Source organism: Hyperolius riggenbachi, chromosome 10 (genome assembly GCF_040937935.1).
Source record: "Hyperolius riggenbachi isolate aHypRig1 chromosome 10, aHypRig1.pri, whole genome shotgun sequence".
Classification (NCBI taxonomy): Eukaryota; Metazoa; Chordata; class Amphibia; order Anura; family Hyperoliidae; genus Hyperolius; species Hyperolius riggenbachi.
The window spans coordinates 245,912,460-245,931,274 of record NC_090655.1 but is presented as its reverse complement, the minus strand read 5'-3'; the positions used below and the strand labels follow the sequence as shown (position 1 = coordinate 245,931,274).

Here is an 18,815-nt window from a genome sequence, read left to right as displayed (position 1 = left end):
TGCAGTGCTTCACTACAATGAAGGTAGTAGAGCAGGAGTGGTGCTCACATAGAAGGATTGTGACAAGGGCAGCCAACCGAGTGATCAGGAGGAGATTTCCTCTCAGGTGATCTTGGATATTCCTGCTGATGTCGCTCTCTAAAATAAATGACTACTGGGTACCAGCTGCATTTAGGAGATTTCGGACCATGTTTCCTAGCTCACTCTGAATTGTTGGTTAGAGGACGTGGCATGTAAGCCCAGGGAACTCCCAGGTCAGGCAACACAGCTGGGAGTTTGGTTTCATATATAAAGTTTAGTGGGAATAGCCACAGGGGCTCCTCGGTCGCCACCAGCGAAAAGGAGGGGAGGACGAAGAATTTGGATCACTGTTAAGTTTTTATTGCACTGTTATGTTTTATGCACTTTTTGATGTATGTTGTCAATGATTTTATTATCTTTGTCTGTTTAGCTGTGGGCAACAATAAAGTATCACTCCAAAAAAGATCAGCAGTGTGGGTGTATCCATAAATAGTGGTATGATTGAGTGTCGGTCATTAGCTGTTTATAAAGTTATAGGGGGTTCTTTGTTGGGAGAAGTTGGTTTAGTGTAGTTGTTCAGGGGGGAGAGTGTATAACGCTGCTGGGTCATTATTGGTAGATTCCAGTGGTAGGAGGGTAGTGAGCAATAGATTTTAGTGGTAAGTAGGTAGTTAGGCAGGCAGCAGGTGACAGTAGTAGGTGGTTGCTGACAAGTAGCGGGTGACAGACATGCCAAGGACAATGGAAGCTAATCTGCAAAGGCTGCCAAGCAGTGTAAGGTGCCAAGTTGCAGTGGAGCCAAACAGACTATGATAGAGATATATGGTACACTATGGCAGAGGTTAAGTTGTGGTCTCCTCTGAGGACAGTCAGTGACATGGCTATGTACTCTATGCTGCAGAAGATGTCATTGATATCTAAATATATAATAATAATATGGCAAGACATTAGACCATGACTATGGTAGGATTAGATTGTGAGCTGAGGACAGTAAGTGACAGGACTATGTACTCTATGAAGTGCTGCAGAAGATGTCAGTGCTATATAAATACATAATAATATTATGGTAGGACATTAGACTGACTGTGGTAGGGATTAGATTGTTAGCTCCTCTGAGGACAGTCAGTGACATGGCTATGTACTATGTAGCGCAATATAAATACTGTACATAATATGGACATTATACTGTCTTGCTAGGGATAAGTTTGTTAGATCCTCTGAGGGAGAATTAGTGGCAAGACTATATGTACTCTGTAAAGTGCTGCAGAAAATGTTAGCAGTATATAAAAATGAAAAAATGAGTGCTCGCTAGCAATGTGAGGTAACCTTCCTCCACATTTAATGAAATGCATTATGCAACCCTGCAACACATTTAATAATTTAAACACATGCAAACTAAACCTCGATTGAGGAAGCTTCAGGTTAGATACTCGCCTATAAGTGACGGCTCTGGATCCCACAGAGCAGACATGTCCAAAGTCCAGCCCAGGAGCCAAATGTGGCCCAGCAAGCCATCTCTGGTGGCCCCCAAAGCTCTCTACAGTTGTTAGTTCCATGTGGCCTGCAGGCCAAAGCTTTGGTGCCACATTCAGGGGCCAGAAGCCACTGATTAGCAGCTGCCACTGTGCCAGCAGCAGTAACAGCCACTGATTAGCAACTGCCACTGTGCCAGCAGCAATAACAGCCACTGATTAGCAGTTGCCACTGTGCCAGCAGCAGTAGCAACCACTTATTAGCAGCTGCTGCTGTGCCATTAGCAGCAACAGCCACTGATTAGCATCTGCCACTGTGTCAGCAACAGCCACTATGCCAGCAGCAGTAACAGCCACTTATTAACAGCTGCTGCTGTGCTAACTGCACACGGTATGTACGTTTTTTCTTGTGAAAATGTTTCATTTATCAAAATGTCACTGCAATCAGCAAACATTATGCTTAACTTTGTTAGTTCAGCCCCCTAGTACTCTCAGAAATGTTGACATGGCCTGTGGCCTAAAAAGTTTGGACACCCCTGCCATAGAGCCTTCCTGGTCCTCTCTCTGTGCCCTCCTTCCACTGCTGTTTAAATTTCACAGCATCTGGACTCCCTGGAAGCCATCAGCAGCACTTGTGTCCCATTTGCTCCAGGCTAATTTTAATGAATACTACCAGTGTGAAAGACAGAGGGTCAGATTTAGCAAAGCATTACTAAAAGTTTTTTCTTCTTAAACAGATCTAACCAGCAGGGGGAACAGTTCTGCATGATGATAAAAATAACTTCTTAAAGGACTTACGAGGCGAAATAGTCCAAAAAAGTTAAATACCTGTATGAAATATCACTGCACGGAGGGCACCGTCCTCGCCCTCCGTGCCGTTCCGCCGGGTCCCTGCATCTCAATGTGCCCCCCCGGCCGGTCCCGACCCGACATCCCGGGTCGGGCTCTCCTTCCTCCACTAAGATGGCCGCCGGAGCTGGCCGCGGCTGCGCAGTTCGCATATGCGCGAGTGCGGCTGTGCAGCTCTAGGGCCTCCCCCCCACCCCCCCCCCCCCCCCCACCCCCGATCCACGCTATAAGCCGTCTCCTGTTGCGTGGATCGGGGGGAAGGCCCTAGAGCTGCGCAGCCGCACTCGCGCATATGCGGACTGCTCCGGCGGCCATCTTAGTGGAGGAAGGAGTTGTAATTTCTTATCAGTGAGGTTCACACTGTAGTCTGACCCAGTCTTGACTCAGACAGCAACTGCAACTTACTTACCTGATGTTTAACTCCTTTAGGCAGAGAGAGAGAAAAAAAAAAGGAAACCGTTATTTGTGTGCTAGGCACTGTACATACACATGTCTATAATGTCACATGTCACCTCGGGTATCCTTTAAGGTTAATTTCTACAGCTGCACTCCAGTTAAGAAAAGTTCAAATCCATTCCTAAACTGTTGCAGTTTAAATGTGGCCATACACTTATAAATTTGCAGCAGATTCGACCATCAGATAGATTTCTGTCAGATGCCAGCAGCAGATTGATATAGATTTTCCATCCTGTCATATAGATCAAATCAATCAAAATCGATCGATAGATTTGATATAATCGATTTCCGATCAATCGCTGAAATCGACTAGAGTATGGGTACCTTAATAGCATTTCTACAGAAGGCTAGGCATGATTTGTGAAGTGCTCCTCCCCCTGCTGAATTCCTCACTCAGAGCCAGCTGCTATCAATACAGCAGATGGATTAAACCTTCCTAGCTCCTCCTATTTTACAACAGTTTTAGAAGGAATCTGCACTGGTGATTTCTAAAGATCTCTGAGACAGTTCTGCATGGATTTCTAAAAACCTACCAATATTTTGTTTCGGACACTCTTGATAAACGTCCCCCCCAGGTCCATATGCAATTCACTTTTTCTTCTGAGTCATCTCCTAGGAGATAATTTTCATTTTCTCTTTAAATTAACTTTTCAGCATTTTGCACCTGAAAAAGTACCTAAAAGTTTTCCAAAAAGTACAATCAAAATTATTTTGAGTATCTTCTTGCTTGTTGGTGGTTTAAAAGGGATTTTATGACAAGCTGTGACAATATCACCTAGGAGATAACTTAGGAGTAGAGATATCCCGAACAGTTCGCTGGCGAACAATTCCAGGCGAACTTCGGGTGGTTCGCGTTCGCCTGCAAAGGCGAACTTTCCCGGAAGTTTGATTCGCCCCATAATGCTCTATTGAGCAGAACTTTGACCCTCTACTTCACAGTCAGCAGGCACATTGTTGCCAATCAGACTGCACTCACTCCTAGAGCCACACCCCCCCTTATAAAAGGCAAGGTCCTTGTGCCATTTTACTAACTAGTCTGCCTACACTCATTAGTTAAGGGACAGCTGCTGACAAACTCTGCTAGGGAGAGTTTAGTTAGGCTCTTATAGGCTTGTTCCTTATATTACTCCCTCCTCCCTCACTCCCGGAGGGAGGAGGGTCTCATCTTCCAGGGAATATTAGAATTTCAAAAGCCAGCTTATATACCTTGGCTGGGAATTGAACCCAGGTCTTGGCCAGGAATTGAACCCAGGTCTGAGTGCTTGGTAGATAGCTCTCTTAACCGCTATGCCACCACCAACACTACATGCTGAAGGCAGCCTAGCATGTACCATTATGATATATCCTAGAGAAAAATGAGCTTGCTTAAGGATGTGTAGTATGTCAAAAGCTAACTCACATGGGCCAGGAATAGAACCCAGGCGTACCGCTCTGTAGGCTGCTATCCTAACCATTATACCACCAACACTACATGCTGAAACTTCTTGGGGCAGACTTACTTCCTCCCTCCAAAAGACACACATACATCCCCATAAAATCATTCAACAGCTACTGCGTGCACAGTCATTGTGGTACACAGTCTCTGTGGCACAACTGGTTAGCATGTTTGGCTGTTAACTAAAAGGTTGGTGGTTCAACCCCACCCAGGCATGGCCTTGCCTTTTGTGTTCAACAGTTGTCCGAAGAGAACCCCAGATAGCCATGTAGATTCATCTCTCTCTCTTTCTAGTAGGGATGGTCACCGCTTTCCGCGGAATTGTATTTTCCGCAATTTTGGGCGGAAATTGGTCATTCCATTCCGTTTGGTCGAAACGGAATTGCTTTTTCAATCTGGCAGAATTCCGAAATTGCCTGTGAAATTCTGCTGGTATCTGTTGATGCCATTGAAATTAATTTTCAGCTTAAAACCATCAAGTCCTAGAGAGAGAGAGAGAGAGAGAGAGAGAGAGAGAGAGAGAGAGAGAGAGAGAGAGAGAGAGAGAGAAAGCTCATTTTTCTCTTGGGTATATCACAATGGTACATGCTAGGCTGGCTTCAGCATGTAGTGTTGGTGGTGGTATAGCGGTTAAGAGAGCTATCTACCGAGCACTCAGACCTGGGTTCTATTCCCGGCCAAGGTATGTGTAAGCTGGCTTTTGAAAGCCTACAAATCTTTAAGCAAGCTCATTTTTCTCTAGGATATATCATAATGGTACATGCTAGGCTGGTTTCAGAATGCAGTGTTGGTGGTGGTATAGCGGTTTAGAAAGCTATCTACCGGGCACTCAGACTTGGGTTCAATTCCCGGCCAAGACCTGGGTTCAATTCCTGGCCAAGGTATATAAGCTGGCTTTTGAAATTCTACAATTCCCTGGAAGATGAGACCGTCCTCCCTCCAGGAGGAGGGAGTGAGGGAGGAGGGAGAAGGGAGAGAGAGGGATACACTGCCTGATGTTGTAAAGCAGTGTAGGTCTGTAATTGAACATTGAATGAGATTTGTGACCTTAAAATAGGGGTGAAATCTAGATTTTTGCCTGGGACTTTTGATGTGTGTTTCACTCAATCATGTCTGCCTCCAGGTATTAGATCCCTTGAAACATGTTTTCTATCATTTTTCCAGCCGGTAGAAATGTTTCTAAATTTTTAAGTTCACCTCCCCATTAAAGTCTATTGCAGTTCGCGAAAGTTCGCGCAAACCAAACCTTCCGTGAAAGTTCGCGAACATGGTTCGCGAACTGAAAATCGGAGTTTCGCGACATCTCTACTTAGGAGAAAAATGTTATTGCATGTGTGCCAAAGCCCCTTTTTCAATTCACTTTTTCTCCTACGTTTTCTCCTAGGTGATCTTTTTTTTACTTTATCAATAAAATGCCTTTAAAGCCACCAGCAAGCAGGAAAATACTCTGAATAATTTTGACAGTACATTTCACCTACTTTTTGGTACTTTATCAATTGCAGAGTGCGGAAAGTTATTTTAAAATTAAACATCTGATTCCCACAGAGGATCTTCCAACCCTAGTTCAGGCCTTCATCACATCATGGCTGGACTACTGCATTGCCCTTTATGCTGGCCTCCCCAAAAAGGACCTGCTCCGCCTGCAATTAGTGCAGAATGCTGCTGCCAGATTGCTAACAAACCAGCCTCACCACTGTCACATTACCCCGATCCTTCGCTTACTGCACTGGCTACCAGTGGAATGGAGAATAAGATTGGACTGCTGACATTCAAATCACTGCACAATTTGGGCCCTGGATACTAGAGGTGTAGCAAACGGTTCCAGGCGAACTTCGGGGGTTCGTGTTCGCCTGCACCAGGCGAACTTTTGCGGAAGTTCGATTTGCCCCATAATGCACTATGAGGGTCAACTTTGACCCTCTGCATCACAGTCAGCAGGCACATTGTAGCCATTCAGGCTACACTAAGCCCTGGAGCGCCACCCCCCATTATATAAGGCAGCCTCCGGCGGCCATTACAGTCACTCGTCTGCCTGCTATTAGACAGACTAGGGAGAGCTGCTGCAGACTTGTTCTTCTAGGGACAGATTAGTTAGGTTATTGGCTGCTTAGCTTGCTCCTGGCTGATTGTTATTGCTTTTATAGCACCCCTCAATAGCTCTTGTCAGAGCTCATCCTGTACTTTTTTTTTTTTTCTGTGTGTCAAACTGACACTTTTGTTGCATGCACAGCATTGCTAATTGATAGTGTGTGTGCCACTGCCAGCAGCCCAGCACATTCAATGACTACCTGTGTGTGTGACAGGGAGCTGCACATTGTACTACCCAGTACTGCATATACCCCAGTACCTGTTGTGTATACTTAACCCACCTCATCACTGCATATACCTAGCGTTGTGTTGAGTGAACCCAGCTCACTGCATCTAAATACCTGTTGTGTTGAGTGAGAACCCACCTGGCCACCTCACTGCATCTAACTACCGGTTGTGTTGAGTGAGAACCCACCTCACTGCATATAGCTAGCATCCCCCCCCCCCCCCCGAGATGGACAAAATGGACAAACCAGGTAGAGGAAGAGGTAGAGGCAGGCCCAGAGGAAGGCCACCAGGCACCGGCAGGTCTGTGCGAGGTGGTGTTGCTCTGATTTCGTGCGGACCTGCCCCAAAATACAGTGCTCAGAAGAAGGCACGTGCCATCACTTCCCAAAATCGTGAGGAGGTGATTGAGTTTTTAACACAGAACACCTCATCTCCCGCAGCCACCAGCGCTACAACAAGCACCACATCCGCTGCATTTGACACTTCGCAGGAGTTATTTGGTGGTGGTGGTGAAATCACTGATTCCCAGCCACTACTGCCACAACAACAAGAAGGCGCAGGTACACCACCTCATACATCTGAGTTAGGTGGCGATAATATGGACGTAACGTGTGTGGATGGGGATGATGGTGGACCACCTGAAGTTGGTGCACTTGAGGAGGTGTCTGAAGAAAGCACAGCTGGCCAGGAGGATTATGATGATGATTATACGGATACCACATATGTTCCCGGTAGAGGAGATGACCAGGGGGACAGTTCAGAGGAGGAGTCAGAGAGGAGTAGGAGGAGACGACTCCATGATAGAAGCAGAGGGAGCTCGTCCTCAGAAACAGCTGGGGGCAGTGTCCGGGGCCATGTATCGCCAGCTATGGCCAGCCAGCACACATGCCCTTCAACGTCAGCTGCTGATGCCACCGTAGCGCCATCAGCCCAGGGGGGCTCAGCGGTTTGGAAATTTTTTCACGTGTGTGTCTCAGATCGGAGCAAAGCCATCTGTTGTCTCTGCCAGCAAAAATTGAGCCGTGGAAAGGCCAACTCTCACGTAGGGACAAGTGCCTTACGAAGGCACCTGGAGAGAAGGCACAAACCGCTATGGCAAGAACACCTGAGGAAAAGCAGCACCCCTCAAAAGACAAGCCACCCTCCTTCTCCTCTTCCTCCTTCAGGGGCATCGTCTTCATCCACTTTCTCTCTTGCACCTTCACAGCCACCCTCCTCCACACCGCCTCTTCCCTTCAGCGGTTCCTTCTCCTCTGCCCACAGCAGTACCCAGCTGTCCGTGAAGGAAGTATTTGAGCGTAAGAAGCAAATGTCTGCCAGTCACCCTCTTGCCCGGCGTCTGACAGCTGGCGTGGCGGAACTATTAGCTCGCCAGCTATTACCATACAAGCTGGTGGAGTCGGAGGCTTTCCGTAAGTTTTTGGCCATTGGTACACCGCAGTGGAAGATACCAGGCCGCAATTATTTTTCACAAAAGGCCATACCCAAACTGTACCGTGCAGTTGAGAGGCAAGTGGTGTCATCTCTGGCACACAGCGTTGGGTCAAGGGTCCACCTGACCACAGATGCCTGGTCTGCCAAGCACGGGCAGGGCCACTACATTACATACACAGCCCATTGGGTCATCCTGGTGACCGATGGCAGCAAGCAGGGAGTACGTGGCTGCACAGCAGACCGACTTGTCACACCTCCACGGCTTGCAGGCAGGCCTCCAGCCACCTCCTCTCCACCTGCTACCACCGCTTCGCTGTCGTCATCCTCCTCCTCCTCCTTGGCTGGTGCCACGATCTCCTCTCCAGCTACACAGCCCCAGCACCCCAGGGCCTATGCTGCATGCCAGGTACGACGGTGTCACGCAGTGTTAGACATGTCTTGCCTGAAAGCGGAGAGTCACACTGGAGCAGCTCTCCTGGCTGCTCTTAACAAACAGGTGGAGCAATGGCTGACCCCGCACAAGCTTGAGATCGGCAACGTGGTGTGTGACAACGGCAGCAATCTGATTGCTGCGTTGAATTTGGGAAAGCTGACACACATACCCTGCATGGCACATGTGCTGAATCTGGTCGTGCAAAGATTTGTGTCCAAGTACCCAGGCTTAGAGGACGTCCTGAAGCAGGCCAGGAAGTTGTGTGGGCATTTCAGGCTCTCTTACAAGGCCATGGCACGCTTTGCGGACATTCAGCGTAGAAACAACTTGCCGGTGAGACGCCTGATTTGCGATAGCCCGACTCGCTGGAATTCCACCCTGCTGATGTTCTCTCGCCTGCTAGACCAGGAGAAAGCCGTCACCCAGTACCTGTATCATTACAGTACAAGGACACAATCTGGGAGGATGGGGATGTTGTGGCCCAACAACTGGACACTGATGCGAAATGCATGCAGGGTCATGGAGCCCTTTGAGGAGGTGACCAAACTGGTGAGTCGCGATGAGGGCACCATCAGCGACTTGATCCCCTACGCCTACTTCCTGGAGCGTGCCGTGCGTAGAGTGGTGGATACAGCTGTGGAGGAGTGTGAACGAGAAGAGTTACGGCAGCAGGAGTCGTGGGAGCCATTTACACACGAACCCGATGTTCCCACAACACCTGCGGCAGCACAGAGGGGGGAGGAGGAGGAGGAAGAAGAGGAGTCAGACTCTGATGATGGTGATGATGAGGAAGGTGTTTCTGTGGAGGAGGAAGAGGCGGCGGAAGAAGAACAACCGCGGAAGCCGTCACAGGGGGCTTCTGCTGCTCCACGTTCCCGTGGTATTGTTCGTGGCAGGGGGGAGGATGAGGAGTTGCGTCCCGTCACTGAGGAAGAGCAAGAGGAGATGGAGAGTACGTCTGCATCCAGCTTTGTGCAGATGTCCTCTTTCATGTTGTCCAGCCTGTTGAGGGACCCCCGTATCAAAAGACTCAAGATGAATGACCTGTACTGGGTGGCCACGCTACTAGACCCTCGGTACAGGCACAAAGTGGCGGACCTCTTAGCAACTCAACAAAAGGCGGAAAGGATGCAGCACTTGCAGAACAAGCTGTCGATGATGCTTTACAATGCATTTAAGGGTGATGTGGCTGCAAAACGCAATCAAGGTACCACTGGCAGTAACCCTCCTCCTCCCAAGTCCACGCAGGCAAGGACAGGACGCTCCAGCGATCTCAGGGTTATGTCGGACATGCGGACGTTCTTTAGTCCAACTCCTCGCCATAATCCTTCCGGATCCACCCTCCAACAACGCCTGGAGCGGCAGGTAGCCGACTACCTGGCCTTGAGTGTGGATGTAGACTCTGCGAAAAGCGACAAGGAACCCTTGGACTACTGGTTGCGCAGGCTTGACCTGTGGCCAGAGCTGTCCCAATTTGCCATACAACTTCTCTCTTGCCCTGCCGCAAGCGTCCTCTCAGAAAGGACCTTCAGTGCAGCTGGAGGCATAGTTACTGAGAAGAGAAGTCGCCTAAGTCACGACAGTGTTCAGTACCTGACCTTTATCAAGATGAATGAGGAATGGATCCCGGAGGGCTACTGCACGACCGAAGACTAAGTCAGTCCCCACACACAGCATCTCTGCCTGCAGGCCGCTTGACTGCCTTCTCCGCCACCACCAACAGGGTCCAGGACTCTAGGCGGATTCCTGAATTTTTAAGGCCGCTGCTAGCAGCGGCCGCTACACTAATTTTTCTGGTGCGTGTACATGCCTGCCTAATTTTTCTGGCTGCACTGCGGGCGGCTGCAACAACAAAACAAAAGGAACAAAGTAAGTTCATAAACGCTCTATACCCCCAGGCGTCACACAGTCGGTGCAGGATCAGGTTAGCCAAGCCATAACGAAGTAGATGAACAAAGAAGGATCCGCAAACCAGGCCGGGTTCACGTATAAAAGGCTGATATTTTATTGAAGAAATCCACAGACAGTGCAATAAAATCACAGGATCAACTCACGCGTATCGGGCCTACCATCTGCCCTTAATCGTAGTTCACTACGATTAAGGGCAGATGGTAGGCCCGATACGCGTGAGTTGATCCTGTGATTTTATTGCACTGTCTGTGGATTTCTTCAATAAAATATCAGCCTTTTATACGTTCATCAACAAAACAAAAGGCATGTACATGTGCCCATCCCCCTTCATGATCATTACCTTGCCGCGGTGAAGGGGCTTGCGCATCACAATGAAGCAATGACCGCCGGCTATTTGAGTGTCTCGGGTGGGGGTGGCACACAAAAGATAATAAGGTCGTTGCTTCATTGTGGTCAGACCAAATTTGATCAGCTGGACAGTCACTGTTGTTCTATCATTGAGCTACCACAGCCCGGCGACCATATGGGCTTTAAAAACGCCACGGCCTACACTCTGGCCACGGTGCACACCAGTCCAGTACGGCCGTCACTACGCAAACAGCTGTTTGCGCTGCGTTACACAGTGAGTTTGGTGTGTCAGTGTGTAGCAGAACTCTAATTACACTCCCTGATTGATGTATACCCATGCAAGACGTTTTAAAGCACTTTAGGCCTGCAATTTAGCAATCAATGTGATTTCTGCCCTTAAAATGCTGCTTTGCGTCAAATCCAGATTTTTCCCCGGGACTTTGGGCATGTATCCCACTCATACATGCCCCCCTCCAGGTGTTAGACCCCTTGAAACATCTTTTCCATCACTTTTGTGGCCAGCATAATTTTTTCTATTTTTGAAAGTTCGCATCCCCATTGAAGTCTATTGCGGTTCGCAAACTTTTCCGCGAACCGAACCTTCCGCGGAAGTTCGCGAACCGAAAATCGGAGGTTCGCGACATCTCTACTGGATACATGAAGGACTTGCTAAAGCTGCACCACACCCCTCACAACCTCAGATCAGCAGGCTCTATAAACTTGGTCATTCCTTTGGAGACAGAGCTTTCTGTCATGCTGCCCCTACTCCTTGGAACTCCCTACCATACCTAGTAAAGACAGCCCCATCCCTGGAGCTATTCAAATCCAGACTGAAAAGCCACCTGTTTAGCCTGGCATTTCCGGTCTTAGAATTCTTCCTCTGTACCACAACTTACCAATAAACCAATTATTGGTCTGAGCCATGCTTACGTGGCTTGAGTCCTACGGGAGAAAAGCGTTTTACCAAGGCTATTTGTTGTTGTGTAAACAGAAGATTAAAAATTATTTCCTAGGAGAAAAAGTGAATTGCATATTGGCCAGAGTCTCTCATGCAAGGCTGTGTTTTAATGCTGCAGGATCAGGGTGGGAGGTCTCAGGGTTAATAACTTACTGCTCACCTGTAATTTATTACACAGGTGAAGCTCTGCCCTCTCCAGTGGCAAGGCTGGCGCAGCCATTTTTTCAAAGCCTCTTGGAAGCTCTGTGGCTTTATTGGTGGCTGCTGAGCTGGGGGCGGGCCACAGCAAAGCAGGTGAAGGTGGTCACAGCTTTAGAAGACTTTAGAAAAAAAAAATCAGCATGGCATCATTTCCGGGGTGTGTATGGGGGGGGGGGGGGGATGGTGGTGGCTCACCCGGTTACAGGTGAGTTATAAACCTCATGACACCTTTATAGCATTAAAGAGTAACTGTCAGGCTGCAGAAGCTAATTTAAACCTCTATTCTCCTGTGTTAAACAGTTTAGAAGGAAGCTCAAAAGCCATTAGTGAAGATAAAAATCTCAGTTACCTTTGATGTGTGCTTATCAGCAAGTCTGTTATAGACCCATAAAGACGCAAGCCGCATACTAAACTGCAAAGCATTCTGGGGCCCTCCCCTCGGCTGCTAATGAGACGTTACAGAAGCTTGTAATCAGTCCAGCGTGTAGCACTGATAAATCTCGGGGCAGAGTACTCTGCAGGAGTCAGCTATTGTTCCTAGCCACATGGCTCATTAATATTCACTGCACACTGTGTTGTTCAAGTAGGAGCTTATCTGTGATCAGGAAGCAGGCAGGACATGACGACACATTTGACAGAAAAACATGGAGCCTGCCATGAGCTGTCAGGAGCATCTATCTCTGCATATACTATATACAAATTCTGTGAAATCCAAACGTGGACAGTGAAATGCATATGTAATGTAAGTACAGCCAATCTTTAGCTACTGATATATGTGTTTATTTTCTCTGAGACCTTATACCTAACAGCTCCTCTTTAAGACAAAGCCTTAGATGATGGGCTTTGGCTTTTACATTGGAATTAGTGTTTAATGTGTATAAAACACACACATCTCTCTTTTCAGATCAAACGTATTACTGTATTAATAGTAATAGTAATAGTAGTAGTAGTAGTAGTAGTAGATTAAACTCATGAGTGCAGGTGATTTCACAAACCGATGTTGCAGTTAGCCTTTACGCCACAAGATGGAGACCTCACCGCTGCCAGGTGGAACGCACAGACAGGAAGTAATTAAGCTAAAGATAGGAAATGATGCAACAGAGCATGACGAGAAGTTGCAGGAGGTGGAGGGGAGACATTATTGGAAGAGGTAATTGTGTGATTCTGGTTATGTATTGAGCAGAGCAGAGGTCGGGGTGGACATACTTTGTTACAGAGGAGGTCATAGTACACCTGCCACTATCCTGATCATCACCTTTGTAGTAATTGCCATACAAGAGACTTTCCTATAACTCTTGTGACTAGTGTTGCCACCCAGCTGGTATTTTATGCAAAGAGCCAGACGCTGATATTAAATTTGTAGCTGCACATCATTTGCCAGTAACAGGGCCGCCGTCAAAAATTTCGGGGCCCTTCACACATCATCAGGCCTGCCCCGCCCCCTCCCTGGGCACAGCAGACAGTGGGTGCCCCCAGTATAGGTAGCCAACTATAGGTCCCCCCAGTATAGGTAGCCAGGCATAGGCGCCCCCCAGTATAGTTGCCGCCAGTATAGGTTAGCGAGGTAGGTGCCTCCAGTCTAGGTAACTAGTATAGTTGCCACCAGAATAGGTTAGCAAGGTAAGTGCCGCCAGTATCGTTGCACCCAGTATAGGTAGCTAGGTAGGTGCCTGTAGTATAGGTGCCCGGTATACCGTAGGTTAGCTAGGTAGGTGCCTCCAGTATAGGTAGCCAGTATAGTTGCCCCAAGTATATATAGGTGCGCTAGGTAGGTGCCTCCAGTAAGGTAGCTAGTATAATTGTCCCAAGTATAGGTCAGCTAGGTAGGTGCCTCCAGTATAGGTTAACTAGGTAGGTGCCTTCAGTATAGGTAGACAGTATAGTTGACCCCAATATAGGTAAGCTAGGTAGGTGCCTCCAGTATAGGTAGCCAGTATAGGTAAGCTAGGTAAGTGCCCCCAGTATAGTTGGCCCAAGTATAGGCAGAGGTGCCTCCAGTATAGGTAGCTAGTAGAGTTGTGTGTGTGTGTGGGGGGGGGGGGGGGGGCAGAGCACAGTAACTCACGTTTCCGGGATCCCCACAGCCTCTTTCTACTTCCTCTCCCAGGCATCCTTTGCATTGGTACCAGCACCCCCTGTGATGACATGCAGTTCCGTCATTACAGGGGGAGCTGTTTCTAATATGAGGGACACCTGGAAGAGGTAGTTGAAAGAGACTGCAGGGGGTCCCAGAAGGTGAGTTACTGTGCTATGCCCGTGTTCCCCCACCGCTGCACCCCTACCCCCTGCTGCTCTGCTTGGTGCTTTGGGCGGTCACCCAGAAGCGGGCCTGAGGTAATGCCAGCACATTGGGGGAGGGGCCCAGGCCCCTCACTCCAGTGTTAGTTGTCCACCCATGATGGCGGCCCTGGCCAGCAATTCTCCAGCCAAATGCCCAGAGTTGCCACCCCTCCCCAGCCGTGGTAATTGCAGAGTTGTGAGTGGAGATCTTGCCTCTCCAGGTACCCTCGCAGGCTCGGCTTCTTCCCCCAGCACCTCAAAGCCAGGGGCAGATCTAGACTTTTTGCTGCCTGAGGCAAGCTTGTGAGAATGTGTCACCACCCCCCATTGTTACAAGGAGTGCACAGCACCCGGAAATTTGCTCCCCACGTTATAGCTGCGGTGCAACCAAAGAAAAAAAACACCCTCAGTATAAATAGATAGGTAGCCAGGTATAGGTGCCCCCTGTATAGGTAGCCAGTATAGTTGCCCCAGGCCCAGTATGGGTAGCCAGTGTAGTTGCCCCCAAGCCTAGTATAGGTAGCCAGTTTACTTGCCCCAGTACAGGTAGCCAGATAGTCCATCCCCTGCCTCCCTCCCTGTGGTTGCCGCTAGTCTTACCTTCTACTCTATAATAGTCCCCATCCCCCTTGCATGGTGCCACTACACAGACCTCACATCAGAGCGACCCGCTGCACCACTGGGACAAGACAGCGACTCGCCTAGCAGCGCATATAGAGAAAGTAAGTTACTTCCTGTACATTCGCTTATAGGCGAGCTGCTGTCCTGTCACTGCGGTGCAGCAGGCCACTCTGATATGAGATCTGTGTAGCGTTGGTGGCATGCAAGGAGGGTGGGGACTGTTATAGAGGAAGCAGATGGCAAGAAGATAAGATGCGCGGCGGCCGCAGGGAGGGAGGCAGGCGGGATGAGATGCCACTCCCGCTGGGATGCCGCCTGACACAAAACTTTTACTTGGTGTCATGAGTCCATCACTGCTCCCAGCTGTTCTCCGTAACTGTTGTAGCCACGTCTCTCATCATGTGACCTCTATATGTGTGTGCCAGTCACACACCACCTACACTAATGAACTCTGGACATTAGGTGGCAATGAGGAAAAGAATCTACCTATCTATATATATACTTAGGGGGGACCATGGCTGCTATTAGGGGGAATCTGGCGAACCATACTAAGGAGGTACTCCAGCTACCTAAACTGCGTCGGAATCCAGCTGCCTGTACTTGGAGGAGGGGGGGAGGTAACGACTCTGGCCACAAATACAGGGGGAGAGGAATATGGCTACCTATACTGGGGATGGGGGGTACCTATACTAAGAGGGACCCACCTATAATAAAAGGGGTAACTCTAGCTACCTACGCTGGAGGGAAGGGGATCTGGTTACCTACTATAAGGCTTCCTATGTTGGGAAAACATATGGGGTGTACATGAGGCTACCTATACTGGGAGGGACATAAGGCTACTTACACTGGGGGGGGGGGGGATTTAATGCTTTATGCACATTTGCTACCTATACTGGGGAAAGCACAATTTGGGTGGGGGGCACTTTGCCATTCCTCAGTGCTGGAGTACCTTGTCCTGTGCCTGAGGAGTGAAGTATCATCAGGTGGAGACTGACCAACCTGACTGTGGGCCCCCAGAGTCCTGAGAGGAAACACACAAATGCAGCAGAGAGAAGCCCTGGTTAGGTAGCAGCCATAGCAGGTGTGTCATTGAGGTCTGAAATCTGGGGCTTTTTGTTTGTAATGGGGTATGCTCTGACATGCTCCAGTACCGCCAGGAGCCTCCTCACATTGGTTACTGCTGCTCTTCCTCTCACTAAGCTTGCCTGATTAGGATGTATTAGGTCTGGGAAGAACTGTGAGAGTATTTTTAGGTCTTGGTTAATTAAGGAAATGGGACATTAGGAGTTCAGTTTAAGTGGGTCCTTCCCTTTCTTGTGTGTTCATTTTATATAGGCTACTTTCTCAGAGCGAAGCAGGTTATCTGGGCACCCCATAGCAGCAATGCTATGCTGCGCGGGGCATGTAGCGGTAATTCGGGCCTCTGGCGGCTGTTAGACCCCAAATTACTTCTCCCTCCGAGTTGCGACAACTCAGAGGGGGAATAGTATTTAACGCCGCCGGGGAGTTTTGCGGCAGCGGGGAAAGCCACCATTTGGCTCGGCGCTGAGATGACATGCACTCTCTCAGAGGCGAGGAACGGCTCGCCCCCAGGACTAGGTTATATACTGCCATCGAGGTGGGGGATAGTTCAGATTTTAGGATTTTATAATACTCAGAGGTCGTATCCCCAGGGGCCCTATGATTAGAGAACTCCCTGATGATTGATCTTATTACTTCTATGGTTTCTGGCACATTCAAAGCTGCTAGCTGTTCTTCACTATGGATGATCAAAGAGATGCAAATTCTTCTGAGTTTATGCAAATTTATGCAAATTTTTATGTCAAATGTGTGCAGTTTGAAAATGGACCAATCAATTTAAACCCAGGTTTAAATTGATTGGTCCTTTTTCAAACTGCACACATTTGACATAAAAATTTGCATAAATTTGCATAAACTCGGAAGAATTTGCATCTCTTTGATCATCCCTATTCTTCACTCAGTTTCTTTAGGAGCACTATATTTAACATAGATTAAGTTGGTGCCAGGGTGCCCTCGTGAATTTTATTGAATTCCCAATTGTAATCTGCAATTACTTTATTATTGTCCTGTGGGCGATGAACTATAGTGTCATCCTCTGTCACCCCCCTTATTTGAAAGTAAACCAGCCCAACAGTGATGTAGAGTGACGTAGCAATGCTAAGTTGCTTATGTAAGGAATGCTCAGCTTCGGATGATGTAGTTATCACAGACGTTAATTTCAAAATGGTTGAAAGATTTTAGTGACTTTGAATGCTAGATGATCATCAGTGCAAGAACTGGTGATAGCATCTCTGAAACAACAACTTTTAGGATTTTCTCGCCCAACAGTGTATTGGGTGTTTAAAGTGTGGCAGTTGAGGGGGAAAAAAAAAACTTGAAGCGATTAGGACTATTCTGGTCAAAAAAGGCTGGTGAACGGTGAGTAGCAGGCATAGTCCGCAGCAACAGAAGGGCAGTAAGCCAACAAATCACAGCGGAATTCAATGCAGTTGCATTACAAAGCATATCCTATCACAACAAGATGGACTTTGCTAAGGATGGGCTTTAACAGCAGGAGACCATCAAGAGTGCCTTTGGTATCATAGGAAAATATGCCTGTTGTGGGCCCTTGCCACTGTGCTCCATTGGTCTCAAATTGGTTTGAGGAATATCAATCAGTGTTTAACCTGCTTCCATGGCCAGCTCAGTCCCCTGACCTCAATTCTATTGAGCATTTGTGGGACAAACTCGAAAGATCACAAAACGCCAACTTCCAGTCTGACTCAACTTAGAGCTACCATTATGTCAGAATGGGCTAACATTCCTCAGCAACACGGAAGCAGCCTCAACCCACAGCATGGCTTACGGTCAGGCAGCATCATCATTTTCTCCTCACCTTGGCTAAACCTGGTACTGGTGTCCAGCCCACTCACTTTGTAAGCATATGTATACATGACCCTATGCAGAAAGGCGTATTGTCATTCTTGTACTCTGCTTTCAACACTCCCCCACCGGACATCACATACATCTATCACATCTATCAATAACAGTGGGAACAGGCTCTACGATCCTCTCTTGATGACAATCAGTGGGCTCAGTGCCTGGAGACCTCATCAAAGGGAAGCATGCAGACCACTGATATGGAGGTCTCCATAAGACTCCTCCACCACACCTACCTAGTTCCCCATAAATTGCACATTATTGACTCTACAAGAAATCCGCTTTGCTTCAGGGGATGTCAGGCTCCAGGTACAATGTTTCAGATATCATACTCATGTCCAAGGGTCTCGCTCTTCTGAGTAAGAATCCACCTTTTAATAAACAAATTATTTCTTAAGCACATTCCTCTTGATCCTAAATTTTCCTTGTCCCACACGCCCAACGTAAGTTGACACAATTTATTGCTACAACAGGGAAAACTCACTTTGCGGCCAACTGGAACACACCACTTCTCTCCTACCTTAAAGTGATAGACAGAATCAATGTCACGTTGACATGTGAACGTATTAATGCTATAATAAGCGATTGGATGCTTCATTCCCAGAAGTTGTGAGACCCTTGAGTATCTAACTGCCTCTATTGAGTCGTTCAGAACCAATTAGACCCAGGTTAGGTTTGTTTGTGAGCCTCTTCACTACATTCAAGGGGCAGCACCATGGCCCTTCACTGGGTATTGTCCACTTCTGTATCCTGTATCTCTTCGGAATGTCTTATTATGTACCCTACTGAGCTGGGCATGTGCTATGTTGTCTGCTATAATACTTATATGTACACCTACTACCTTTGACTTGTACTGGATTTTTGATAACTGTTGTTTTGTATATTATATGGTCTCTGTCGCCCATGTTGGACCTATGCAGAACTACCACACTTTTTGGTCCTGTTAAAAACATGGCATGACACTTTGGGCTCTATGTACAAAACTTCTCATAACCTATTTGATAAAAATAACCTTTCAGCACATTTACAAGAAAAATAATCACTCAAAGTAAGTTGTCCCTGATTAACTTCATTTCTATATTACTTTCCTTACCTTAATTATATCATATTTTTGCTCTTTGGGAGCTTAAAAAAGTAACA

General features: G+C 47.8%; 1 protein-coding gene across 1 annotated transcript in view; it reads left to right on the top strand.

Moving 5' to 3' along the window:
- Nucleotides 1-18,815, top strand: part of LOC137537038 (zinc finger protein Xfin-like) — a 525,741-nt gene that overhangs the window by 489,018 nt on the left and 17,908 nt on the right. Inside the window, exon 21 of the mRNA XM_068259188.1 lies at nucleotides 16,071-16,089. Within this exon, the coding sequence (XP_068115289.1) occupies nucleotides 16,071-16,089 (19 nt within the window). The remainder of the gene's footprint in view (nucleotides 1-16,070; nucleotides 16,090-18,815) is intronic.